The sequence below is a fragment of the Ascaphus truei genome, chromosome 3, assembly GCF_040206685.1.
Source record: "Ascaphus truei isolate aAscTru1 chromosome 3, aAscTru1.hap1, whole genome shotgun sequence".
NCBI lineage: Eukaryota > Metazoa > Chordata > Amphibia > Anura > Ascaphidae > Ascaphus > Ascaphus truei.
In genome coordinates this window covers 411,833,423-411,861,352 of record NC_134485.1, presented here as the reverse complement: position 1 = coordinate 411,861,352, position 27,930 = coordinate 411,833,423, and the positions used below count along the sequence as shown (strand labels likewise).

General features: G+C 44.5%; 2 protein-coding genes across 9 annotated transcripts in view; one reads left to right on the top strand and one right to left on the bottom strand.

The window, feature by feature from the left end:
- RSF1 (remodeling and spacing factor 1) overlaps positions 1 to 654 on the bottom strand; it is a 51,340-nt gene extending 50,686 nt beyond the window's left edge. For both annotated transcript variants that reach the window (XM_075592626.1, XM_075592627.1), the window contains exon 1: positions 258 to 654. In XM_075592626.1, the coding sequence (XP_075448741.1) occupies positions 258 to 423 (166 nt within the window). In that variant the 5' untranslated portion in view covers positions 424 to 654. The remainder of the gene's footprint in view (positions 1 to 257) is intronic.
- On the top strand, positions 548 to 27,930 carry AAMDC (adipogenesis associated Mth938 domain containing). 7 transcript variants are annotated; one of them, XM_075592631.1, is made up of 4 exons: positions 548 to 689; positions 9,909 to 10,049; positions 21,847 to 21,942; positions 26,686 to 27,930. In XM_075592631.1, exons 2-4 carry the CDS (start codon positions 9,924 to 9,926, stop codon positions 26,824 to 26,826), a joined length of 363 nt encoding a protein of 120 aa, XP_075448746.1. In that variant the 5' UTR covers positions 548 to 689; positions 9,909 to 9,923; the 3' UTR covers positions 26,827 to 27,930. The 7 variants fall into 7 exon arrangements, with proteins under 7 accessions (XP_075448746.1, XP_075448748.1, XP_075448745.1 ...); XM_075592633.1 differs by lacking the exon at positions 548 to 689 and adding an exon at positions 722 to 829; XM_075592630.1 differs by lacking the exon at positions 548 to 689 and adding an exon at positions 800 to 896.

The following is a 27,930-nucleotide window of genomic DNA, read 5'->3' as shown; positions in this document are numbered from 1 at the left end:
TGTGTGGGGGGTTGAGAGAAGTAGTAGTGGGGGGGAGGGATACCACTGTAATCACGATGGCGTATGCTGCAAATACAATGTCTGCTTTGGAAGTGAGCGCCAAACACCCACTGTCTGCACTGACTGACACTCGCAGCAACGCGGACGGGACAGGGAGCCCCCCATCTTCCAGACACTCATTCCGTCTACATCACAACATGGAGCCCCATCCTCCTCCTCCTCCATCATCATCACCATCCTCCTCCCCCCCCCCTCACCTGCGCCCGTCTCCTCCAGCGCCTCCTCCAACTCTGGGAAGGTGAGCTCGGGCAGGTCCAGCACAGACCCGTAACGTTCCAGGAACGAGCACACCACGGCGAAGTCCGGACAGGCCCCCGCGCACGGGACCGGGGGAGCCGGAGCTGTCGCACCAGCCGCCGCCATCTTGGACGAGGAGAGAGACAAGTGGGAGAGCGCGAGAGGATGGGGGGGGGCGGAGCGGCTGTGCGCGCGCCTACTGGGCACGCGCGCGGGGGGGGGGGAATAGAGTTTGGATTCGACCCCCCCTTTACTGCCGCCGACTCCGTTCCGTATTACCCACAATACACCGCGTCTCGGGGGGACACTCGCCCCCCTCCCCTTCCTCTCTATGCCACTCCCCCGGCCTCGTGCGACGAGTATTGGAGTGGGAGGCAACAAAGGGAAAACGGGTGAGGAAAGGGGGGCGGGGCCAAGGGGGGGGGCGGCGGCCGTTATGTTTGAAGCTTTGTTTATTCCCGCCTCCTTCACAGTGTCACGAGGTCGGGGGGGGGGGCGTGTTTAGAACTCTTTGGGCCATTAGGACGGCCAGGTGAGTGGCTATAAAAGCTGAGCTCGCCCGCGTGTGACGCACTTTGAACGGCGGTGTGGTGAGGCTGGTGAGCGCTCAGGGCAGCAGTGTGCATTAAATCCGGCTTGGGTGCTTCCTGGTGTAATCTCTCTGTAAGGGAGGGGGTGGGGGTTGAGTTTCCAATACCGCCTGTTGCTCTGTTCTTGGCACTGGCACGGTGGTGTTTATCTGCGTGTGACTGGAGCTGCTATTTATGTCTGCGTATCCCAGCCTCTCCTGTGCCATGTGTTATATTAACACCTGCGTAGTTTGGGCGATCGTTTGGCTATTAAACTTATTTATAAGGTCAGATCTAGATGCACCACCATGAAAATGAACTTAAGTACACATTGTAATCGTGTGTGCTGAGCTGACGCTAGATTTATTTATTGCTTTATTTACAAAATGTTTTACCAGGAAAAATACATTGAGTTACCTCTCGTTTTCAAGTATGTCCTGGGCACCGAGTTAAGATATACAAGCCGTGCCATGCACCTCTGAGAGGCCCTGAAGGAGATCTTCAAGCCACACTTTTTGTAAAAACATTTTTAAAATGATATTTTACCAGGAAAGAGATGAGTGAGTTACACCTGGTTTTCAAGCATGTCCCGGGCGCCCGGGAAAGTTGACATAACCAGTTACAGTTGCAAACATGTTTATAACCAGCTAGCATTGAAGGCTGGTATACAGGATTGAGGGAATGGGGTGAGCTGTCAGAGCAGCGGGGTGATCAGTACGAGAAAGAAGAGCTGCCGTGTTCGATATTGACCCATAGCCGGTTGGCCAGGCCTTATAAACTGGTTTCTGCAGGTGGATCGATGGAGATCTGCCTGTGAAAGTCCTATGTGCTGTATACTGAGCACAGTGCTGTCATTGTGAAGCGCTTTGAGTCCCACTGTGTGTGTGTGGAGCTCAGATAATTGGGTAACTGGCTGGGTGAGGGTGGTTACTGCTCCCTGGAGGGTGATGGGAGGTGTTAACTCCATTACCATAGCAGTTGGTTACTAAGGTAATTAAAGGGGATACGTAATTTATTTTAATATTATACTGTATATGTACAAAAAAGAATCTATCAGTCCGGTCTGTCTTGCCCCTTGACTTTTAGATGCCTGAATATGGATATCTATGTCATGAGGGTGTATACTATAGGACCATATTCGGTCAAAAAGGGGATTGGATAGGACTTTTTTTAAATGAGTACATTTGGCGAGAGACTGTTCCTGTCTCTCTTTGCAGCTCTCCCACACTGGCTGGCCTGGGAGGGTTAATGCTTTGGATATCCCATTCAGAAGCATGGACCCCGCAGAGTTGATTCTCCCTGGCCCATTAATGTTTTCGGAGCTGTGATCGGGTCTGGCTGCCGCACCCGATCGTGGCACGAGAACAGCTAGTTTGGCTATAACTGTGTACCGAGACGTTTCTTCAAACGGTAGGTAGGTAATTTATAAAAACAGAAAAAATAACCCTATAGATCCGCACTTGCCTACTTAATGCTGCTTAAACATTCAATGGAAATATAATTAGCCAATTCTTAATTCTATTCAACCTGCTGCAATAAAATATTATTTGAAAAAGTAGCTGAGCGTTTTCTTAGGTCATCAGTAGGATCTTTACAATAGACAGAACTTTCATAGTCTGACACAAATCGTTTTCTCTGTTAATGATAACATAGATGTTGCACTGTTTCCCACACCCTCTGGGAGATTTACTGCTGTTGCTACTTTGTGGTGCTGAGGCATACCTGTTAGGTTCAGGAGATCTGAGCTCTCTGCGTTGTAATGGAGACCAGGACAGGCTTTTGATGTCATCTTAGTTTGGTTTCAATGGGTGTCCTGGTAGTACCAGGAGCAGTTCTCTCGGAAGCACTTTCTCACACCTCACTGACTCTAGGCAGGTGTATAATAGAACAAGGGGTCTTTATTCAAGCAGTAACTGCATGATGGTCTTACAGCGGTGCAAGGTCTCAGAGGCTCCAGGCCTCTGGATGATGCTTGACCCCAGCTAGTACAGGGTCTCCTCTCTCTGATCAGATGTTCCCCCAGGGACTGGGGATGGGCACGTTCATCCCGCGATTGGAGACTCATAGCGCCACTGCTCTCCTCCTCGAGCAGGACTGAGTAAATTTGGCACTGCCCCTCATCAGGAACCAGAAGGGGCAGGCTCATGGTCTATACCTATCCCTGATAGGCTTACACAGGCCATGAGTCACCACCTTACTTCTGTCCATCAGAGAGGAGCATTTAGGGGGGGTCACAAGCCCACAGAATGAACCTTACAGCCTGCAGCAACTTGCGTAACAGGGAGGGGAAAGACGGGCAGAATATACATACTGTTACACTCGCCCCTGGATGAAATTCCATGGTCCCCACTGGAACCAAATTTACCGTACCATCTGTCAGTCTGGATCCTGAAAGATGACAACAGAGTACAGGCAGATGATAACTAATCATATACAATACGATGGTAACCCAACTCACCCACTGAGTGACAACTAATACTAGCTTTTTCAACATAAAGAGCATGGGACAACTACTTGTAATACTTGGAATCAGGCTTCTTAATAGCCCGTCCCTCGAAGCCTTCACCCAAACAGAGTAGACCTTAGGGGCAACCGCTTGTTGGCGAGCTCCCACTCCATGTATATACATGTCTCTATGAGCCATTCCCACATGATAGAACAGATGTTGGAATCGGTCACAAATTCTGCATAGTGTACTTGGTTTTGGACTGTAAGTAGTCAGTGACCGCCAGCTTAAGCCACTCCTGCCAGTGATCTTCTATTTCCTGCATAATAGGCTCGGGCACATACGGGGAATCATAGCCTTGAGACTGACTATCGATTTCTTATTGCCCGGTCAGCTCGGCTAAGCCTCAGGACTTTACAACCAGCTCCCTGGCCAGGTAGTACCCAGAACCCTGCGTCATTAGTTCTGCTTCCTGATACACTATAGAGGGGCCCTTAGGTATTCTGATCCCAAGACTAATCTCCCCTTCTCTCTTACGGAGAGCCTTGGCCGATTCCTCTGGAGAGAATTCACCTTCCCACCAGTGATCAACTATTGAACCACTGTCCAATACATATCTGGTATGCTTCATATATGGGGTGTAACCCTGAAACATGGGGTCCCACCACTTAAGGGGTTTCCTGGACAATGACTTAGGCCTAAGGCAAACGGCCCTCTGGATGCACGACTTCGACCAAGATCACTGCCGCAGAACTTAGAGGAGGTAAACTGCCCTCCGCAGGCTCGGCAACCAGGATGTCGTCTTCTTTGTGCGGGGATACCTCCACCAGAACGCAATGCCGAGGTGAGTCAGTCGCCTGGCAACCATACTTATGGAGCTCCCTGGCTCAGCAGCCACCCGGGGAATCACACCCGACACCCCTGGGGCAGTCCGCTCACCCTCCAGAACCTCAGCAGGCGCGGATCCCAGTCCTGGGGCTGTTATCGTCACAGCAGGCTGGAACGATAGTTGCAGGACACATGGGCCCACCGCAGGGTCCACGGCGGTCACTTTGGGTGACACCGGACCACTTGGACATCCGGGCACACAGGCCACATAGTCCGTGACCGGGAAAACAAATTAAGCCACGTCAGATGGTGTAACGGCTCTTGAAGGAGGCACACACACCTCCGCTGGCACTGAGCTGGCAGGCCTGAGGTAGTAGTAGGTACCACAGTGCTGGCACCACACTTCTAGGCCGACAGGGTCTCCCGGTAGGCGACAGTGAGGGGAGATACCGCGTAGGTGTACCTGGTTATTTACACACACACCATCAAATAGCTGGAAGTTGGTAACCTCAATCATCTTGAGCTGGTGAGGAAGCCATGAGGTAGTTTTCAGCAGACACTGTACAGCAGCTCCTCACTATAGCTCAGCTCCACAGAGTGAATCTTTGGAGCAGCACGGCTAACTCCTCCCAGCTTAGAACAGTCTCTGATTGGCTGACACTTGGGATGCCCCTCCTCTGGGTGAAATTAGGATTAGGGCGGTGCAGAAAGGATGATGACACAACTTTGACTGGGCCAGTCATCTTGAGGGCGGTGGCCAATCTTGGCACCGAAAGGATGCAACTGATTTTGCAAACTTTCGCAAAATAGAACTGGCAGCCCGTGCGATCTGCTTCTTCTTGGCGGGAGCGCTGTTTTGTAGCATAGAACAGGCCACCACACGTGGCAGCCATCTTAGAACTCCTTTTAGGACCCTCTTGAAAGGTCTAGAGACTGCCCAATCCCCATATACATTGCAATGGATTGTCTCTTACAGCAGATTTACAATTGGGGTTCACTCTCCTAGGATAAATTTCCTACTGGGAGCCCCCAATATAGAACAACTTGAAGAGAACAGTGGGGGTCGCGCTACCTGCGAGCGCCTCCATGCGTTACGATTCCCCCACGGCACAGTACAGTCGTGCCATTTTGCGCACGGGTACCCAGGGTTCTTCATTATTGCAGCAAGTTCCATGGCCACAGCTTTCGACTACTCTTGGTGGTTGAGATGTAGATTAATAACACTCCCCGGTATCATCCCATCGGGGTGGGGAGGGGGTCCACCTCTATGATGAGTAGAACACATGGGGGTCACACCACTGGCGAGAGCCTCCATCCGATGTGCCTCCCCATAGCACAGTACATGCAGTACATTGTGCTAGTTGGTGAAGGGGTACCTAGTGTCATGCCTCATACAATCACCTAGCCCCCAGCCTTTCACAGGAACAAACTGGAATGTTCCTATTCTCCTTGGTGTAGCCTCAGGGAGAAAGTCCTTCTTACTTTGGTGTGGGTACCCAAAGATCCCTGGAAACATCCCATTAGGTGCCCTGGCCCCTTCCTGCATCATACCCTGCAAAAATCTTCTGCTGAATTGCTGCTTTAAAAGTCCCTTTTACTTGCTGCATTTCTGCAGTCCTGAAAGCCTGTCCTGATCTCAGCAGCGCCTCCACATGTAGCAATTTCCCCCACTCTCTGGGAGATTTACTGCTGTTGCTACTGTGTGGTGCTCAGACATACCTCTTAGGTTCAGGTGATCTAAGCTGTCTGCGTTTTAATGGAGACCAGGACAGGCTTTTGATGTCAGCGCCTCCAGCTTCAGTGGGTATCCTGGAAGTGTATACAGGAGAAAAGGAACCCAGTCTTCAAGCACTCTGTCACGACTAGATGTATAGTTGTAATGTTAAAATACTTTATTAGTTAACAATGAATAAAAAAAGGGGGGTTAAAATAAAATTAAATAGTATGATTCAACAGCACGTGACTGTATCTTTGTTAACCCAGCTATGGCTAGGTGGGTAGATAGTAATAGGGAGATCCCTAATAGATATTCGGGATCTAGTGCTATGTATATAGCTACCTAGAGATATAGGAAAGGAGCCATGGTGAACCCACTCGGAAGAGGTTATGTCTTACTAGAGATGTATCAGGGCTGCATAGGTCACTAACTCCGACCCGGCCAGCTCATCACTCTGGGGTTATACATATAGAATTGATACTCTGCCTTGACAGTGTGATTGAGAGTTTTTTTCATTAGCTACCACCATACTATTACACACGGGGTTTTATCCTACAGGTTTGACTTACCGCATATTATGCCAAAGTGTGTTTACGCACACACTACATAAAGTTTATCAATAAAGCGCGTTATACTACACGCCCTGATACATCTCTATTAAGGCCTCGTTCAGGGTGCTGGCTTCGGAGGGAGGGCGTGCTGACGTGCTTGCTGCAGTGAGAAACAAAGTATTCAATTTGAATACTTGTTTTCAAGGTAGCTACTGCCCTGCCTCCGAAGCCAGGCGTTGCCGCTGACGACAGCTCAGTAAACGAAAATTTCGTTTCTTGGAGCTGAAGCCGCGTCACAGGGACCAAGGCAGCCAATGAAATCATTCTTCAGAATGATTTCATGGCTGCAGCTTGGATACTTTAACCCTGCAGCCTGTAGCCCCGCCCCCTCCCCAACGCTGAAAAGGCAGCTGGGGGATAATCACATGTCGCCAGCAAACTCCCAGCACTGCCTCCCGCACGCCCCCCCTCCGAGCCCTCAGCTGCCTCCCTGAACGAGCCCTTAGACATAACCTCTTCCGAGTGGGTTCACCATGGCTCCTTTCCTATATCTCTAGGTAGCTATATACATAGCACTAGATCCCGAATATCTATTAGGGATCTCCCTATTACTATCTACCTACCTAGCCATAGCTGGGTTAACAAAGATACAGTCATGTGATGTTGAATCATACTATTTAATTTTATTTTAACCCCCCTTTTTTTATTCATTGTTAACTAATAAAGTATTTTAACATTACAATTATACATCGAGTCGTGACAGAGTGCTTGAAGATTGGGTTCCTTTTCTCCTGTATAAAATTACGTCCCCATCCAGTCAGCACCTCACCGTGGTTCATTAAATACTCAAGCTGTGCGGGTTTTTTCTTTACGTGTGGTATCCTGGAAGTACCAGGAGCAGTTCCGTCTGAAGCACTCGCACACCTTCTCACTGACTCAGTCCAGACAGGTGTATAATAGAACAAGTGGTCTTTATTCAAGCAGTCACTGCATGGCCTTACAGCGGTGCAAAGTCTCAGAGGCTCCAGGCCTCTGGATGATTCTTGACCCCCATCTAGTACAGGGTCTCCTCTCTGATCAGATGTTCCCCAGTCGTTGGGGCTGGGGGTGGTCACGCTCATCCCGTGATGGGAGACTCATAGCCCCACTGCTCTCTTCCTCCAGAGCAAGACTGTGTAAATTTGGCACTACCCCTCATCAAGAACCAGAAGGGGCGGGCTCATGGTCTATACCTATCCCTGATAGGCTTACACAGGCCATGAGTCACCACCTTCTGTCCATCAGAGAGGAGCATGAAGGGGGGTTACAAGCCCACTGAATTAACTTCTTGCAGCTTGCAGGAACTTGTGTAAGGCCTCGGCCATGTTAACCGCTTGCTGGCGGAATCATGCTGAGGCGTGCTCCCGCTCAGCACTGAGCCCCTACAGCCGCAATTAGAGCGGCTTTAGTAGGGGCTCACCTGCGCTTCCGTGCGCTAGCAGAAGCGCAGGTCTTAGGGGAATTTAAAATTCCCCTGCTTGCCGGCGCAACAGGCCGGTCACGTGAGCGGTTCGCCCAATGAGGGCGAACCAGCTCCGTGACGTCACTGGCCCGCCCGCTGACAGCGCGTGCGGTAAGCAACCGCAAGGCCAGGGAAAGCACCCGCTTTCCCTGAGCCTCAGCGTGCCTCAGCGAGCAAGCAGGGAGCATGGACTCAGCCTAACAGGGAGGGGAAAGATGGGCAGAATAGACATATCCTGTTACATACTTGCAAATGTTTTGGGGGGGGGGGGGGAAGGTTAAATTGGCACAAGTAAACAAATGATTTATATTGACAGGGTATATTTGGTTAGTTTAGCATGATTGTTTAGGATTTTGTCTACTGATTCATTTCGGCTGCGTCCACGCTACCGCTGACTGCTCTTAGTGCTCGGTGCAGTCAGCACAATATCAATTTAAGTCTGTCCGACCGTGTCTGCATGTACACTCGCGGACGCTGGGCGCTTGCCGAGACAAATTAAATTGACTGAGGCGCGCTGAGTGGTCACATGACTTCCTCAGCCAATCAGCGCCAGTCACTGTTTAGGCCATGCCCCTCCCCGCTCTCGCTTACAGGTGAAGTTGCAGGACAGTCCAACACATGCTTGGAGAGTTGGTGACGTCACCACTCGCAAGCATGAGCGCGGCACGGAGGACGCAACCTTAGTCATCGGCTTGTCCTTTGTAACTTGAAGCAATATCCTACGTGTGTTTGTGTTTTTTTTTGTTTGTTTTTTAATCAGTTCTGTACTATAAGAAAATACTTGTAGCATTTAAAAAAAGTTTAAAGACATTTTTAATGTATTATAATGTAACAAGCATTTTTGTTTCTATAGAAACTATTTACAAAGTCACATCCCCTTCCTGTTCTAAGACAGGCTCTTGAGCCCTGCCCTCTCTCTAGTAGTGCACCAATTGTATCTAGTAACTGCCTGGTCACATGATTTTCCACACAGAGCTTTGCATCCTGGGTACTCTTGTGCAGCCCTAACAGTCAAGTAAATAACCCCCGATTCGGCGATCGATTACAGGAGAACGGATCAATCGGCAATTTAGCTAATCACTTGTCAGTGTGCAGATTGTATTGATACACATATTGAATGGAAAAAAATTAAAACGGCAGCTTTAAAGTGGAATGTACCTCATTTTATATTATGTGGCAGAGGGAATCTATACATCCACTGTTCACCTCCAAATGTGGCATGCAACACCTGGCTCTGATTTCCCAGGGTACAGCGGTGGTACTGTAAGAATAGGTTGAGAATCCCTTGATTGAAGTCTCTGCTGCTTATACCATAAAACAAATAGATATTGAGTTACCAGATGCTACTTGACATCTTTCATTAACAGCACTGATCGCTTATTAAAGTGCTGTCTGTTATGTATAGTATATATAGTTTTGACATGTTGCTGTGTATCCCTTTTTATGTTGGTGTAATACAATGTTTCAAGACCTGCAAAATGTATTTAAAGCCAAATGCAAGCTCCTTTACATTAAGCTTAATGCAGGAAAATGCTTCTAAATTGATGGGTTTTCTTTACAAAAATGTTGCGTTTCATCCAGAAGTTGGCGCACATTATAAAGTAACTCGCATAAGCAAGTTCTAGTCTTAACTCATCATTGGGATATCTGCTATAGTTTTAAACTGACTATAGAGTCCTATCTCGCAAAATAAAATTAAAGACCAGCACTCACATTGTGTTCCAAAACCAGAGGAGAAATGTTGGTTCTCCATACATCGTCAATAGTAATCCGAGATGGATTACCAAGCACACGTCATAAATAAAAGGAGGAATAAATACATCCCAGTTCTGTGGTCTGTCAAGATTAAATCCTTCATTAACTTTGCTTGAATACAAGAACTTGGTGTTAAAAACTGAGCAAATAAATAATTGATAAACATGGCGATTATAGTTGTGTGAAGCACCTCATTACCTACATCATCAATATATCTTAATGCTGTTATTTAATTTTGTTTCAGACTGGATTTAGCAGGATGTCTTCTCCTGAAATTTCCAAGCTGTCGTGGGGCAGCATGAAAGTTGACGGTCATGTTTATAAGGACTGCAAAGTCTGGCCAGGAGGCAGCAGATCCTGGGACTGGAGAGAGACTGGAACAAACGTGAGCATACTTTCATTAACCTCAGGTCATTGGGAACACTGGAATTTCAACGTGACATTTTAATTGCAATGAGAACCTTGATTATTGGTATGAGCATGTCATGTGAAAAAATGAATTTGTATATTCTTTGTTTACTGGATGATCTTTCATGGCAGTACATGCTTGGAGAAGATACTTGTTCCTTATATTGGTTAGAGAATAAGTCGCAAGGATTTCAGGCCCCAATTTGATTGTACCCCCATTGAGGGGAGGAAAACTTTGGATAATCTTCACTTAGGATGTCAGCACAAGGGATCTCGATGAATTCTGTAAACTGCTTTTCCATTCTCCTGGTTTAAAAGGCCATCTAGCAGGCGATTTCGGTATTTACACTTGAAAGTTGTTGACTGGAGTATACAACCAGTCAGTGTTCAAGTTATAGCATACCTGACTAAGCAGGGAGGCATAAAAATCTAACTTCCTGATTGTCCCCACGGCAGTGGGCACCAATGAGTTGAGCTCCACCCCACAGCTGAGGGCGGACACATCTACATGTGGAGCCGACGGAACAGCTATGGTGCAAAGGTACGCAGCTGTAATCTGGAGAGAAGTGCGCCTGGTCGCGTGAGACGCCATCATCTCTTGCTGATGCAAACTGCCACCCATGTGGCGAGGGTGGCGCTGCAGGGTCAAGCGAGACGAGTCGGTATGATGTCACATGGAAGGGACAGTGGGGGCATTTAAAAAGCTCTGCTGGTTTACACACTGCTGTCTTACTATTTTGCTTCCCCAAAACCTGCAAAACACTGGAATCCAGTTAAAATGCTGGGAAGCCTGCCAAAAAACTACCTGGTTGGCACATAGAAATAAAGTTGTGAAGCACTGTGTCTGCTTAGCGGGAAGGAATAAACCGGACTGCCATATCTTTGATAAAGCGTTTGCGTAAAACGCGTAAGAGGGTTTTTTCTTCCCCTTGCTGCCTTTTTATGTGCCAATAAACTTTTTTTTTTTTGTGCTAGTATATGGCAGTCCGGTTTATTCCTTCCTGCTAAGCAGATGCACCGCTTCACAGCTTTATTTCTATATGGATTCGCCTTCGGAAGGAGTACGCGGACAGTTTGAGGACCCACACAACAATGGAGTAAAAACTTCTATACAAAGAATCACTTCTTGATCACCTTGACACAACTGTGCTGTGATATTGCAGAGTTAACATTCTTGTGCCTTAGGGATTGGGCTAGTTAATAACCTGCAGGCTTAGTGGATTCAGTATGTTTTACTGACATCGTGGGATATCTCCTCTAAATACTTAATTATACTGTCTGGGATTCTTTCATATACTGAGATCTACTCTCATGTATGTGTATATGGACTTTCTTTAGGGAAGCATCACTTGGGAGTTTTTACTTCCACCCTCTCTGTTTACTAGGTTGACACAACTGGCCTGTATGTGAATGCTGGCTCAAAGGGTGTTATTCCAAAGAACACAAGGTCTCATAAAGGCTACAGAGAAAACAATACTACTATGCGTGTAACAAACTGGAGTTGTGCTACTCCAAGCTCTGCAGAGATTGCCTGTGAGACGCAGCAAATGACCCTGTCACGCTCGCAAGTGCTCCCACTTTTCACCTCTGCAGAGGTCCCTCAAATGGACAATATCTCCTCTACAGGTCAATGGTTAATACACAACTCGCAAGATGCCCCCCTCTTCACCTTTGCAATGGTCCCTCAAATGAGTTAACACCCCCCGTTCCAATATACCACCGTCCCGAACAGCACACAAGTGGGCACGTGACTTAGATATGTAATCAGGGTTAATACACACAGCTACTCTAGCCAACCTCAGAGTTAATATTAACACCTTACTCAATTGCAATCCTATCTATACACTCCCACCACCTGGGATATGCAAATATGATGTAACATTGGTATCTGCCAGGGCCCCAGGTTCTTGTTTATAGAAAAAACTATCCACTTTAACACACACTATCCTTTGTAGAAAAATGTGTCAAACGTAAATACTCTCGTGCAACAGTTTATTCAGAACCCAAAGCATTACTTATTAAATGTTTTAATGTATATAACAATACAGTGCTCTGGTTCCAGTAAGTATTACAAGAACATAGTTACAATAATTGCAGAACAGTTTCTCAAAATAAAAAGGATATAACATAAAAAACCTATACATCACCATATTTCACGTTTCCCCCAGAGAGGTCACTGGTACAGAAGATGAGGTCTCACGTATTTGATTCCAAACACACCTCTGAGATCTGATTTTTCATAATCTTTTGCTCATGTAGTGTGTTTTTTTTCCCCCCTTTCCCCGTTGGAACAACAAACCCAACCCCTATCGTAAATCAGCTGAGATTGACAGTTTTACAACAGAGTAAAAAACCTCCTACCAAATGACTTAACTAAACCTTTCAATATCTAACTGTATTCATAACTTTCCTTAACTTATACTTGCATATGAGTCACATCAATAGATTCAGGTGCTCATGGCAGACACATAGACCGAACATGAATGTCTTGATCCTAAATTCAGTGACACGATTACAGATTTGTAACTTATTATGCAGAGGAGATGACATCACATGATATTCTAATTTTTAATAAAATCTTTCAATGAGGGCATAACCTGTGGGTCACCTTTCTCTGAAATGTACCAGCATTCACTCACATCTTTGAAGCCACCAGACCAGCAGTAATGCAAAGCATTGTGTCTGCTTCCTCAAACGGCAAGTAGAGGTCAAAAGCGCACAAGGTCAGTCTGGATAGACCGCGGAACTCCTCTGAAGAATCAGAGTAGGAACAATACTGCAGGATGGATGCAGAGATTAAAGCAGCAGTTCAAGCTGCCGATTTTTTTAAAATTTATTTTCCACTTCAATATTTGCATCAGTGCAATCAAAATATACCATGTGATTAGCAAAGCTGCCGATCGATCCGTTCTCCTGTGATCGATTTGGCAAAATTCTACCAGGGGGCTACCTAATTGTGTAATTCATTCAGTGGAACATATATGCATATTCATACGCGTGTCACTGTCTTGTGTTCACTCCCGATACCTTGTCCAATCACATGGTGTAGCAGGAGGAGAATCAGCCAATGAGAAGCAGCAGCATCTCAAAACAGAACTGTGGGGGTTAGAAACTAGCTGGGGGAGGGCGGGTAGTTGAAAAAGGTTCTGTCTGTGTCTCTGTCTCTGTCTCTCTGTCTCTGTCTCTGTCTCTGTCTCTCATTACATATTAGATACAATTGAGCTTGTGCACTGCTAGAGAGGGCAGGACTAACAAAGGGGTGTGCCAGAGCCTGTTACAGAAAAGGAAGAGGTTGTGCCTTTGTAAAGGGTTACTATAGGAACAAAATGCTCGTTAGATTAAAAATTGTCTTTCAAAGTTTTAAAAAAAAATGCTACAAGTATTTTTTCAGTACAGAACTGATTTATTTAAAAAAAACACACATGCAGGATGATGCTTGAACTGCAGCTTTAATTGATCAGGCAATTACTTTTCCACAGTGGAGTCTGTCATGGGGGACCAGAACTTTTTTTAACACCTTTTTTCCACCGGGATCAATATCACCAGACAGGACACAGTAGTTGAATAAACTAAAGTTTATTCTGGCAAGCCAGCAACCATACAAATCACACAATCACAATGTAACACTCACCAACTGGGGCCTTAGGGGGAAGAATCTAGCCTCAACTAGGTGCAGAGGCCTGCTTCAGTAGGCTTGCCCTGGACAGCTTCTTCTCCGGCTTCTCGTTGCTATTCCACAAGCAGTCGACCAGAGCACGGATCGTGACAGTGCAGCCAATCTGAGGACGAGGGTTCGTCCGGCTGCACCAATCAGAGCAGGGGGCCGGTTTAGGGACTCTGGACCGCTCCTTGGGGAGTGTGGTACTGGCGCGCGGGTAATTCAAACTGTCCAATGGGAATCGTGCCTACAGTGCTGAGACCTGGCACAGTTCCCTTGGCCAGCCCTATACCCCCTGCTGAGTAGGCGACTCCGTATCTCAGAAACTAAGGCTCTGCACTGCTGAGAGCCAGTTCCCGGACCTGCGTCACAGCCCTTCCCCACTCACCATTGTCCAGGTATTGAAGCCGCTCCCAAGCTCTGCCACGAACCGGCATTTCTCAGTATGCAGCCCAGCAAAGTGAATTACTGTCTCTGCACATGGAGAAATACTAGCAACACGAAGGACAGTGCTGGCTTACTAACAGTGGGGAAAACACTACCACAGGGAATAAAAGTGCTTTTAATTTTTTTGTACAATCCCAGTTTCCCAAGACTTTTCCCCCTTCCAGATATCACGCAGTGATAAAGCTCTCTTCTCGAAGGGATTACACAAAACCCATAATACACAAGCCAAAATGAGCCTCACAGAGGCAGCCATTACACACAGTTTTGGGACAGCCAGCCGGACTTCACCTTTATTATGTGAGGCTGACTGCCCCTACTGTCAGTTATAGGTTTTTTTTTTTTAATTTAGAATTCATTAAGGTAGTGAGAGGTTCTACACCTTGAGTGAACCCTGGAAAATGGAGCCCAAGGAGTGTATATTCAGAGACCTACCTGGAACCTTTGTTCATGAAGTGGTGAAGGAGATGAGAATGAATGGTCACAGCTGGGCAGGGGTGTCAAATGTCCAGGATATTCACTAAAATGTACCCTTTTGAAGATGTCGGTAGCCTGGGATTCACCTCCTACGGTGGATGTGGCTTTACAATGCTGCTAGTGGATGACGTGGCCTCCTTTTGGGGTGCCATGGACAAGCGGGTCGAAGGGGCCATGAAAACAATTTACTATGGCAGTAGCTAACTGCAGGCCATCTGTGGCCAGAACACTAAAACTGTATATCACGAATATAGAAGAAGTCCTAATGAAAGGCCTCAAACATCTCAAATCAATGCACTCTTGAATAGAACATCAGATGCCAATTTCAGCTCGGGCATAATTGGATTCTGTCAGATTAGCTGGAACATCTGGCATCAGTAGCCCAGGAGGCTACTGTGGCTATGCCCTTAGCAAGCAGATTCTGCAGCAAAGAATAATCTGATTCCTTTTGGAGGACATAATTTTTTGGGGCAAAAAATTATACTCCATAATCGAAAAAAGCATCAGGAGGAAGAGTCTTTCTGCCACAGGTTTGGGAGCCTAACTTTGAGTGATAGTGTCTGGAATGAGGGTATTGAAGAGCAGCCACCTGCAGGGATGGTCAGAGCTCTTTCATGGTGCCTCATACAGAGCGGCTGGAAGATTTGCATGAGATGAAGATTGCTCAGACAGCATGTGTCGGAAGAAGACTCCATTTTCATGAGGTCTGGGCTTTAACCATTTCGGATGCCTGAGTGTACATCGAGATTCACAAGGGCTATTGCCTTGAGTTCAGGAAGGAATCAGGTAGACTTGTTCATAACTGTATTTTATAGAGACTGGTAGGAAATGCAAAGTAAGAATAGCTTAATGTTGCTCAACCTTTTTATTGCTCCCCAGTTAACCTTTAGCAAAACCCTGCAGCTTGTGTGTTCAGTAACATCAGTAATTTTACCAAACTTACGTCTTCTATCCAGTGTGTGATCCCATTGTTAAATGATGGCGTGCAGTGGAGGGAAGCTGCTGCTTTTACCTTCTAGCACCTAAAATACACGTTAAGTGAAACTGAAATGCTTAATTTGGATTTCGTATGAGCCTCCTGAAATTATGGATGCCTGTCCCATAGTGAATATTGTAAAATTGGTATGTTTTTGTAAAACAAACAAAAAGAATCCTGGCGACGTAAAAAAATATATATATCTATATGTAACAGTATTTCTGACTTAGCCTGTCCCACCCAATCTCATATTGGCCCCTGTGGTCTAACCAGTCCCCATTACAGTGTGGTAGTGTCTGGTGGTGCACCTGTTGGCAACAGGACTCCTGAGTCTCCCGCATGATGGTGTGTGGGGAGAACCCGTCCAGACAGGCAGCTGAGGTAGTGTGCTGAGTCCTACCTATATCCAGTGCAGCGCCTCCACCTCATCAGGGTCACTTGGGGATGGTCCTGGCGAGGAACTCCTCTGTGGTGCTCCTCTCTGTACAATCACTTCACACATGTACACGAGAGGGTTTGTAATTAAGAGCATCTTTATTGTACGGTGGGCCATGCAGCCCTCTACAATGGGGTGTATTAGCCCTCCATTGTCACCGCACTTCCCTTTAAAAGGTATAGTTCGCCTTAAATAGGGATTCCCTATCCCAGCCGGGATGTCTTTCCTCTGTGCCAGGTCCCTGGACACAGTTTTCTTATTCAGCTACTATAACATAACTCTTAACTGCGCCTACTCTTACTCCTCCTCCAGCAACACTCTAACTTTGGCTCAGTGCTGTGCCTTATGTATCCTTTGGAGGCTGGCACAACTCTGACATCACTAACCATGGAGTCAGAACCTGTGACCACTCCCATCCATACATAGGGCACCTCACCAGGGTGTGAGGGCAAACCTCCATAATTACTGCTGGCATGCCCACAACTTACCAGGCCTTACTGTCAGCAGGAGAGATGACTGTAGCCATTTTACATGACCGCTACATATATTTCCCAGAATGCACTTGGTTGGGCTCTGTGTTGATATACAACATGACTGGATATGAATTTCTTAAATGCTATATCAATGTCAAAAATGATGATTTTATTTTAACATCTTTTTCTGGAATGTGTTTGTGTTGCACTTTCTATCAATTTATACAGCAGGACCGGGTGGGGAAGTGTATGATATTGAGCATAACGTACTTCAAACTGCATACCAATTTCTCTACATAAATTGGTATTGTACCACATCTGTGGCTGTGGAAGGATTAGTCATTCAACTTTACAGTCTAATGCCTTAGACTGAATTTCCCTTAAAGTAATTGTCTTTTGTGCTTTTTATGTGGGTAAAAATATAAAACAATTTGTCATTAAAACCGGTCTATTAAATGTGACTTCTCCCCTTTTGTTCTGGGTGAGATTGTCCATTTAACGTATATGTTTTACTGATGGAATACCTGGGTTTAAAATGTGGTGTTGATGGACTTTTTTTTTTTTTTCTTGTAAAATATGTGGTCTTATCAAATGAATGAGTACTGAAATTGGTATTAAAAAAACAAGTCTATTTACAGCTTCCTTAATTCTTTCACCCTTTACCTCAAGCCTAAAGAGCTAAACAAAATGCAGTCAGACACTGAAATCTCTCAAAGCAATGTCCCCAAGTATCTTTGTGCAGGACACCCCTGTAACCAGTGATCAATTCACTGCATGCCTGTCCAGCCTGAAGTCCATGGTGATTACATGTCTGGCCCGTTATCACAGTGTGCACACAATAAAGCCGTTTGTTCACTGCCAACAATCTGAAGGTTTATTGCTTCCGTTCCAATCCAGCAGCTCTTTCCTTTCCCCTGGATAAAAGGAGCATGTGCAGATAAGCACTGAAGCTCCAATGTAACCAGGTCAGTGGTTTCTTCAGTACAAGAAACGTCGGCTAATTACCATAAACGCCCTGCTGCAATACTGCGCTTTTTGTTGTGTTTTTTTTTTCTGTTTCCTTCCCTCCCCCCCATAGCAAGATTTGTCCTGCTTCCGAATTCCACTGTGATCTAATGCAGGAACGCCATCTTTTTTTTTTTTTCGCTGCACCCCCTGCCGGCTGTTCCCCTCTCCGCGCCCCCCCTCTTACCTTGGTGGCAATGTGACGTCACATGACCACGCGTGTTATTTGTTGCCATGGTGATGCATCTCCAGAAGCAAGGTAAGTGCAGTTTACAGAGGCCTTTGCCGCTTCCCTGGCATTTAATTGCCTTTGAGAAGTGCACTGGGCCTCTGTAAACCCTGTGCCCCCTGCAGACAATCCCAGGGGGAATTAATAGAGTTGTTCTGGCCCTGTTTCTTCCATTTTATTTTCCAATGTTGGAATCAACTGATGTCAGATGTATGTCCCTCATTTCGGCTAGATAAGAGAGGACCTATCCGTATACAGTGCTTCTTCAAAAGCCTCGCTAAGATTGTCACGGGAGACCAGGCAACTACACCCCTATAACCAGGATCATTTCAGTGAGCAAAACGAGTTGATGAAATAAATTGTGATTTATTCCCTTAAAATAGGCAAACGCACATTGTTACACAAAATACAGAGAAAAGCACACTTGCTTGGGACTGGGGCAACAAAACTATTCTTTCCTATGTGCAGGGACTTCACATCCAGAATTTAACCCCAATTGTCTTGTAACTGCAAAGATTCCAGGCAGACTGCTGAAGCAGAGCCCTGGCTCTTTCTTGCTGGCAACACTTTAAAAACCTTTTAGAGAGACTTGGAGAACTGCCAGATTTGAGCTGCGTAAGTGTTTTTATTTTTTATTTTTAAACCTCTCAAAAACCCTCTCCCTATCAGGGGCCTAAGAGATTTTCCTAGCAACCAATCGGACACCATTAAACTGGGTTTCTTAAACCTCTGACTGTCCACAGGGGCAGGTGACATGGTTCTTCCAGCCACCCGTGGTGATAGGTCTGCGGCCGGCCTGGGTTGACGAGTTTGAGGTGTCAATCGGGTCCCTTGATCTGAGGATGTGTCCACTACTGAGCCATCCTGAACAAATGGTTCTCACACCCCTAGCCTTTCAAGTCCAGACCTCTGAGTGAGGCAGTGGTACCAGCTTGGTACAATGCACAAGCATATGTTGCAATACACTTTGCTAATAAAATATACCTTACACTCTGAATAACCTGACCTACATTTTAATAAAAAAACCTCTCAGCTTTATCACCTAGTTGGAGTACTCCTTGGCCTCTTATACTAGGGAGCCTGGTTCCGTTCTGGGGATACCATACACCCCTATGTTACCTAGGGATCCCCACAGCTACAGTGACACTTTCCATCCCTGTGCCTCCTTTTACTGTGCACAAAGCATATATCCCTTTAGTAAATGTACCCTCTAATAAAATATACTTTTACACTGTGTTTTGTGTTACAATGTCGTAAGTCCCCCTTTCTGGTGTCAGGGATAGAATAAGAATATATCCTCTCTACTCTTACTGGCCTTATCCCTGCCACACTGTAGAAACCTGACTTGACATTTAGCACACAAAAGCCTCACAGTTTATCACATAGCTGGGGCACCCCCTGGACCCCTATACCGGAGACAGGGTGACCTTTGCATATAAAAGGCATCCCCCCCTTATACTAGGGACCCCATGTATGTTGCAGGGGTACCATGATTCCTATGCCCCTTTTTACCTTCCGTTTGTGCTGAAGCAGGGAACCCTGGCGGTGAGTCGGAAGACCGTTTCCAGGGTAGGATTTTGACCAGAGCACTATGCTTCAATGTACCTGGGAATCCTTCCTGATTCCCGGGTACATCTTTGGGGTAACTCGGGGACCCTGCTACATAGCCACAATCTGACAAGACTTTCTCTGAAAAACCCACCCTGAAATTCATAGCCCAGCAATCTCCTGGTCCCAGCACCCATGGAAAGGTAAAAACACAAAAACTCTGCAGCATATTTTACATTTACACCCGGTAACACATATGCAGACCCTGGGTCCAAGAGCTGACTCTCTCGGACCCCAAAACATGGTTCAGGGGCAACTAGACAGACTTGACCTTTATTATTGAGCCCAGTTACCTCCTCACAGTCACAATTATTAATTGGATAGCCTCTGTCAAGAAACAGTTGGCCCGGTTCCTCTGAGCAAGGAAGCATCCCAAGGTAGAGCAATTCCTTCTGTCTGAGAAACTATCCTTTGGGTATACCTCTAATAATTGCACCCTGATGGCAACTGTTTGCCTTTAGAAATGTGGTCTGGGAGTTGATTTTACGGTACACATTTGTTTGAATTTTCTTATGAATAACAATATACAGCTGGAGATCCAGAAAATGAATTTGGTGAAGATCAAAATTAACCGTGAATTTTAAATTGTGTTATTAATATACTGTATAAATGAGTAACGTGTCCTAGTGTCACCCTTCCAAATAATCAGGTCATCAATAAAACTTTTTATAGAAAATATTATTACAAAAGTGATTATTGCTAGAAAATATAAATTGAGATTCCCACCACCCCATAAAAAGATTTGCATATGATGGTGCAAAACTTGTGCCCATAGCTGTGCCTACATTTTGTAAATAAAATTTGTGAATTAAATGTGAAAAAATTGTGAGTGAGGAGAAAAGAAATGGAATAAAGCCAGTTTGTCTTGTATATTTCCTTTATCATGTGAAAAATGGCCACCAATGTGAGTTTTATACAGCACCAACAACGAATGTAGATTTTCAACAGGTGCAAAGAGTCACTGCTCCAAAAAGCTTACAATCGAGTTTGTGCTTGAAGCACAGGGAGTTGGAAACTTGACCAAAGTCACACAGAGCCGACACTGGGAATCAAACCGGGTTCACTCACGTCAGATGGTATTCTTACCTCTGAAGTCAGTGGAGCTGTGGAGTCACAGCAGCATGTTATGCTCTTATATTTTACCTCTAAGTAGGTAATATACATCGTACCGCATTTGCTGTTGGAGAATGAAGAGTAGTGCACAGCCAAAACAGGAGCAAGGAGAGGATCCAATAGATGCAAAAAGGTTTATTGGAATGACAAAAGCATAGAGGATAACCTCCTACGCGTTTCGAACTAGAAGTTCTTTATCACGGCGTAAAAATCACAATGCCCTGCAGTCTTTTTAAACCTTAATTCAGTACTCTGTTTCGCGCCAAAAACAGCGCGATGACGTCACGACGTACATCCCAAAGCGCATAAGCACTGATCAGTAAAGTCCCTTGACGTCAGCACTGCTCTGGGAGGGAAAAGGAGACGGAGCAACAAAGGATCAAAAAGAAAAAAGCAAAGCTGTAAATCGTATACAAAGCCTCCAAAACCAAGCAAGCAAGATTGAAGCCAATCATTCCAGGCTTCGTCATTTTATTATTTATAAACTAGTTGTGTAGTTTAAAACCAGCAAAGAATGGTAGTAAAGATTTGTATTTTTTTTAACCATAAGTATTTGTTTTGCATAATGGCTTCTAACCACTTATAAAATGTTCGCAATTGCGACTTCCCCCTGCATTTCCAGAAAATGGAGACCGCGCTCGTCTGAAACCTTCAAAGGGATTCCTCTGAGATGCCTTTATTCCCGCTGCTCCTTCTCCCTCCGGTGATCAGCCGGCCACAGACAGTCCAAGTACAAAACAAAGGGGAGATGGAGCGCAGAGAAAGAAAATGCCAAGGTAAGATAGGGTCAATTTATTTGAACAACAATGCACAGTATTACTTACAATTGGTTTAAAACAGCATACATGTAGAAGTTCCCACAGAGGTCTGTATAAGCGTCTGTTTGGCACCCCCTGTCCCGACTGCAACACACTGCTACCGAGTCTCACAGGGTTCCTGACCCGGAACCGGAAGTGTAACAACCCAAAGGTGGTAGGCGGGCTCTCGAGCTATGGCAAAGGCTATAGCAATAGCAACAGCCACTTGTGGGATGACAGGGGGATCTCAGCAATGCTGGAATTGGGAAAAATCTACCGTGCTAGAAATGCACTCCTACCCAGGAGTGCAACATAAAAGTATTGAACAACCCTCTTTTCATTGAACTTCTACATGTATGCTGTTTTAAACCAATTGTAAGTAATACTGTGCATTGTTGTTCAAATAAATTGACCCTATCTTACCTTGGCATTTTCTTTCTCGACTTCCCCCTGCAGCATGCCAGTAAGATTTTAAAGTATTAAAAGTAGCTGCTTTATGTTTAAACTTAATACATTTTATTTTAAACATTTCTCTTCTCCCATATGTTCTGAGAACAGCACCATCCTGGTGTACAGCCAGCTGACCTAGAAGAAGTGACGAAGAAAGGTGTACAGACCCTTGTGATAGGCCGTGGAATGAGCGAAGCTTTGCAGGTAGACCAGTTTGCGTAGAGTAATATTACTGCAACTCAAAATGCACGTGCCTATTTCTTTAACCCCCATTATGTGTGTGCTTGTGTGACTGCATAAGAGGACACTTGCCAATCAGGACCGTTCATTTCCAAATAGGATATCCCACTTGTAGATCAATCCAAACCGAGCGCTCCGCGAGCCCAAATAGCGAGATTTGTCAGGGTCTCAAATGAAAAAGAAGATAAGACAAGCTCACCAGGGGTAAGGATCCAAGAATATTAAATAGTACAGAATAAGACACTAAGGAGGTAAGTAAAAGTGAATGTTGGTGTTTGAGCAGATGCTTGTCCGTGATGGAATTGTAGAGAGGATCATGGAAATCAGATCCCCAGATAGCAGTATTGGCGGCAGCTATCCGCTGACCAACCACAACAAGCTACACACAGGATGACGTTTATAACAATTCTCGACACATTTCACACATTCAACATGCTTCATCAGTTCATATTACAGGAGCTGAAGGCTCCTTTTATACCAATGGAGTATTGACCTCTAATATCAACAATAGAATTGCAGTGTCTATCACAAGTGATCAATACGTATGGTACCAATCTATGCAAGTACAATAATGTATGAAAAAAATCTGTTTAAAAAAAAAAAAAACCTATAAATATTAAGCATAAGCTTTATGCCAACTTAAAGTAAGAATGGCTAATTTTATACTTAGGCCTTCGGCGATGCGAGCACGTGATGTCAGCCGTCACAATAGCGATTCATGCACTGGTGGTGCAGGAGAGCGGGGGGTGTTGTGGAGGCGTGGCCATGAGTGGTTAGCCCTCATTGGCTGAACCGCTCACGTGCCACTGACGTCACGCGGCGATTGCCGAAAAAGTAAAATCCTTTGACTACCAGCGACCACTCTGTCACTCTGCTGCGCTGTCTCGGTCATGCCCACTATGGGCACCTGCGATCAACTGCATGTACTTGCTACGGCACTGCGCACAGTCGCCGTAGCCAGCAATATAAGTGCAGCTCAAGACTGAAGTCGTATACTTTCCTGCTTCCTCCCCAATCCCCACTATCTTCTTTCTCCCTCTCCCCTTCTGATTGCAACCTTGGAGTCACCTTTGGCCCTTGCTGCCTCTTCGCCCAACACATCACCTCCATTGCTACCACCTATACAATGTGTCTACTCATTTCTCTGTGACAACTTCTCATCCACTCCCTCATCTTCACCTGTCTCGGCTACTGTAACTGCTTTCTCTTTGGTCTTCCCCTCCTAGTCCTCCATACCCCTCCAACAAATCCAAAACGCTACAGCCTGTACACTTCTCAATCTTCCCCTCTTCCCCGACCTACCTCCTCTCCCAATTTCACTGGCTGCCCATCCAACAATATTCCCAAAAATGAATCACCCTGATCTACAAATCTCTCCATGTTCTTGCCCCCTTCCCCCTTACCTTTCAGCACTCCTCTCACTTCATCTTCACTCTCTGATTGCCACAACTTCCCCCCCCCAGCCCTTTGTTCCTCCTCTCGATTTTCAATAATTTGCCATAAGCTCCCCCACCATATCCAATCTGCACCCTCCCTAACTGTCTTCAGAAGACAACTCAAAACATCTTTTCTCCATAACATTCCATTCATCCGCCCCGGTAACGTCCTATCCCCTCCCTCACCCTACCCCCCCCCAACGTCTGATCTCCACCAACCTTGTATATAATGTATACCCTGTTCATTTATGTAACTGTACTTGTAACCATGTATTATTTGTTTTACTCTGTGCCCAGGACATACTTGAAAACGAGAGGTAACTCTCAATGTATTACTTCCTGGTAAAATATTTTATAAATAAATAATAAATAAACCTCACCCCTTCCTAAATTTGCTCCAGTGATCCACATCACTATCCAATTGCCTCCCTCAGACCCATGCACATGCCACGACCATACTTGACAAACTTGATACCCTCTACAATTCTATATGCCATTTTGGCCGCCAATGCAACTACAACACACACCACTGTGAAATGCTCAAAGAATTAGATTGGTCATCACTTGAGTCTAGGCGCAAAATTAATTTTTCCTTCAAATACTTTCTGGGCAAGCTACCCGTCTATCTGAACAAGCTCCTCACCCCTACCACATGCAGCACTTATCTGAGATCTGACTCCAAAAGATTGTTCATGGTTCCAAGGTTCAGCAAAGTATCCGGCTGCTCCTCCTTCTCTTACCGTGCGCCCCAAAACTGGAACAATCTACTGGAGACTATCACAGCCACCACCAGTCTAAGTTCATTCAAAACCAAAGCTGTCTCACGTTTTAATCTGGTCTGTAACTGTTTCATACGCATATAATATATATTATCTCTAACTGTGCATGCAATGTCTTTTATATAATGTATACCCTGTTCACTTATGTAACCATGTATTGTCTGGCAGCTTAACTATGCCCAGAACATACTTGAAAACGAGAGGTTACTCTCAATGTATTACTTCCTGGTAAAACATTTTATAAATAAATACTAAATCCGGAGACCTACACCAAGCAAACTCGCAGTGCTCTGGATTTAAATGTTGTAATAAATAAATTATACTTGTATACTGTATGTAGGCACCATAGTTATATAATATATAAAAAAAATTGCATTGATTACTTGTGATGGACACTTCAATTTATTATTGGTATTAGCTGCCCTATAGCTCCTGTAATATGTGCTCCTGATGGAGCATGTTGCATGTGTGAAATGTGTTGAATTGTTAAACATGTCATCACGTGTGTAGCTTGTTGGTGTTTTGTCGGCGCCTAGCAATATTGGCGGCAGTTCTCCAGGGATTCTATGTTCAATTCCATCACGGACGCTAATTACAGTATCTGCTCAACCATCGAACATCCACTTTTACCTTCATTCTAAGTCTTTGATGTTACTTTGTACTATTTAGTATATGTTGATACTTATCCCTGGTACGCTTGTCTATCGTCTTTGTAGATTATACATATAGACACAAAGTCAGCACTCCGATTTGCCAAACGTTATACAAATGTATTGTGCCAAGAGTAAGTTGCTTTTTCAGACCCTATCAGGTCCTTTGTCAGGATGGTGTTGTATATGCTGAAATATATATCCTCACCCAGGAAGCAATACAGGTGAATCGCATTAGGTGCTTATGTAACACAATCAAGCCTAAGCATACCACTTTCGAGTGCTGCAAAGTGTGCCCTTGTGTCAGCAGCACATACTGTATTAACCACAGACCGGATGTATTGACATCAGTGATAATTTAATCCATATATCGTGACAAAAATATAGTTTCTAGAACCCTATTGCTGAAAGGCAAGAGGGATAATACATCATAATACCTTTTTTTTTTTAAATAATATACATATCGGATATCCTATTCAATGATCTAGAGAGCGTGATTGGTCTATCAATATGTGGGTAGACACAATATTCTTGAAACCTACTTAAGCAAATAGTGCAGGTACATATTGGTCGGTTAATGTCAATCTTAACAAGAGTAGGTTAGACAACATGAAGACGACAAGGCAAATCTCAATCTCCGGAACAATAAACATGTACAAGATCAGAGAACGACATTTGAGAATACTAGAGATCAATAAAATAATGGATTTGATTATTTTTTCTGTTGCTTTTCTGTTAGGATGATAGTTTCTGCCAGATCTCTAGCGGCCAATCTCTGGAATTTTGTCCGTGTATGATTATCTTTTTACCCAATTGAATACCAATAAGTCTTGCTTCTTAGGTCAACAATCTTTCCTATAGTATGACCTAAATATGTCTCTCATTTCAAAGCTAGCAAGTTTATGTTGCAGTGAATACAATGTTTTATTGATTAATGCAGTTAATCAACGCCCATGTAATGACATCAGATAATTTAAGGCATACAGAAAGGGATAGCTTCTGTTCAGGTAGTGTATGAGGGGTGCGTCTAGGGATGAATTATAGTGACACAAAAAGAAGTATTCCCAGATACCGATGCACTCAACCTCTCAAATAAAGGAATTAATAATCATAAACTGGTAAGAGATGGAAATCCATCTCCACTAATACATACAAAATGATAGTTTATTAATTATTTGAAAGCAAAAGGGTAGTTAAAACCTAATATTCTTGTAGTCCTGCAGCGCTACAACAATATTGGGTTTTAACTACCACTTTGCTTTCAAATAATAAACTATCATTTTGTATGTATTAGTGGAGATGGATTTTCATCTCTTACCAGTTTATGATTATTAATTCCTTTATTTGAGAGGTTGAGTGCATTGGTATCTGGGAATACAAAAAGTATCAGATAATTTAACCCATAAATCGTGACAAAAATATAAAACCGTTTTTAGACCTTATTGCCAAAATGCAAGCGGAATAATCCATCTGGATAAAACATGCAAGGTCAGAATTTTTTTTTTTTTTTTTTAACACTCTTGGCACAAATTTGTATAATATTTTGTAAATCGGATAGTGCTGACTTACATCATGTATACTGTTTTGTCATACACCTCCAGTAGATGGCTTCTTAAGCAGTGCTTATCTGCCCAGGACATGCATAGACATATTTCCACTCTCTCGTAAATAAATTCAGTATCCCTAAAAATAAAATAAAAAATAAGTTTTTAAAGAAAACCATCATACAATAAAACTACATACTTACCTATATTTTCTATTTCCTCTTGTGCTCTGTTACACTTCATCAATACTTGAAAATAAATGTGGTAGGTGTACAATGTCTCTGCTTCATTTCTTTAGGTACCATCTGCCACTGTGGAACACATCAAAGCACAAGGCATCGATGTCCTGGTCTTCCAGACTGAAAAGGCAGTGAAAGAGTACAACACACTGGCCTCACAAGGAGTTCGGGTTGGGGGAGTCTTTCATTCAACCTGCTAATTCAAACAGTGGCAGGGCAATCTGATACATGCTTTTATAAACACTAGGTACTGCACATATGTAGCCCATGCCATTAGATACAGTGATAGAGAATATACCCCCGTCTTTAATGACAACAGTACCACATTCATATGCATGACACTACTAAAAGATTGTATATGATTGCACCTTAATCGGTGTGACACCCTCTTAAAATCTGGTGCTCCATTCAGATGTGTTTGAAATGTTTAGTGTCCAGGAGGCTGAATTAGAGCCTTTCTCCAAGCCGAGTACAGTCTAAAGGTTACTATGGTAACCGCAAGCTAGCGATTTAAGAAAATCAAGATCATTTTTTTTTAACACAAAATAAAGAGCAGGACATGCCTGGGGAAATGAGTTCAACACATCTGTAAGCAACTGCTGCTTAAAAATAGCAATGACACCCCCATGGTCCCATTTAGAAGGGCTCTAAAGGTAAAGCCACAGCATTTATATGTGGGTGAACCAATTCAAATCTCAGCTCTTTATGACTTTAGATGAATCTCTTTGCCTCTCGTTAGGCTCTACAGGGGATTGCCTTCAAATTATATCAAATGTAATATGGAAATATATGAAGTCAACATTTTGTGGTGTGTTGAAGTCCTGTCTACCCTTTTGACTGTGTTTTTTTTTACTTTGTATTATTATTATTATAAATGTATTATTATTATAAATGTATTAGTATGGAGACGTTCACGTCTAAAATGTTTATTGAAGGTTTGTCCTCTGGCAGCACCAGCTGTGTCCTTTATCTGTCAAATCATGAGTTTACAATAAAAGGAAGCCATTGCTTACCATCCATAATATATCTGTATGTAGAATATTCTTGCACCTCTAATCACAAAGCAATACCTAAAAGTTGTTTTAATAGATGGGATTTGCTCTGTGGGTAATGGCAAGATTCTGAAAACAAGCTGGGGCACCTGGTCCATATACCAGTGTCAGCGCCTTGTGACCATGGGCTGGTTCCTTTGATCGTCCTGTGCCTCGGTCACCAAACATGTGGGATAGGAACTGTGCCTGTAACATTCTACGAGACGCATTCTCCTAAAACAAGAAGGAACCGGCGCTGCAGAGGTCTTCATA

Bases quoted from the DNA above. Each gene is read 5' to 3' on its own strand.
- AAMDC (XM_075592631.1), top strand. From the start codon at position 9,924: ATGTCTTCTCCTGAAATTTCCAAGCTGTCGTGGGGCAGCATGAAAGTT. The intron at 10,050-21,846 runs GTGAGCATACTT...TTCTGAGAACAG, and splicing joins GGAGAGAGACTGGAACAAAC to CACCATCCTGGTGTACAGCC. The intron at 21,943-26,685 runs GTAGACCAGTTT...TCATTTCTTTAG, and splicing joins GAATGAGCGAAGCTTTGCAG to GTACCATCTGCCACTGTGGA.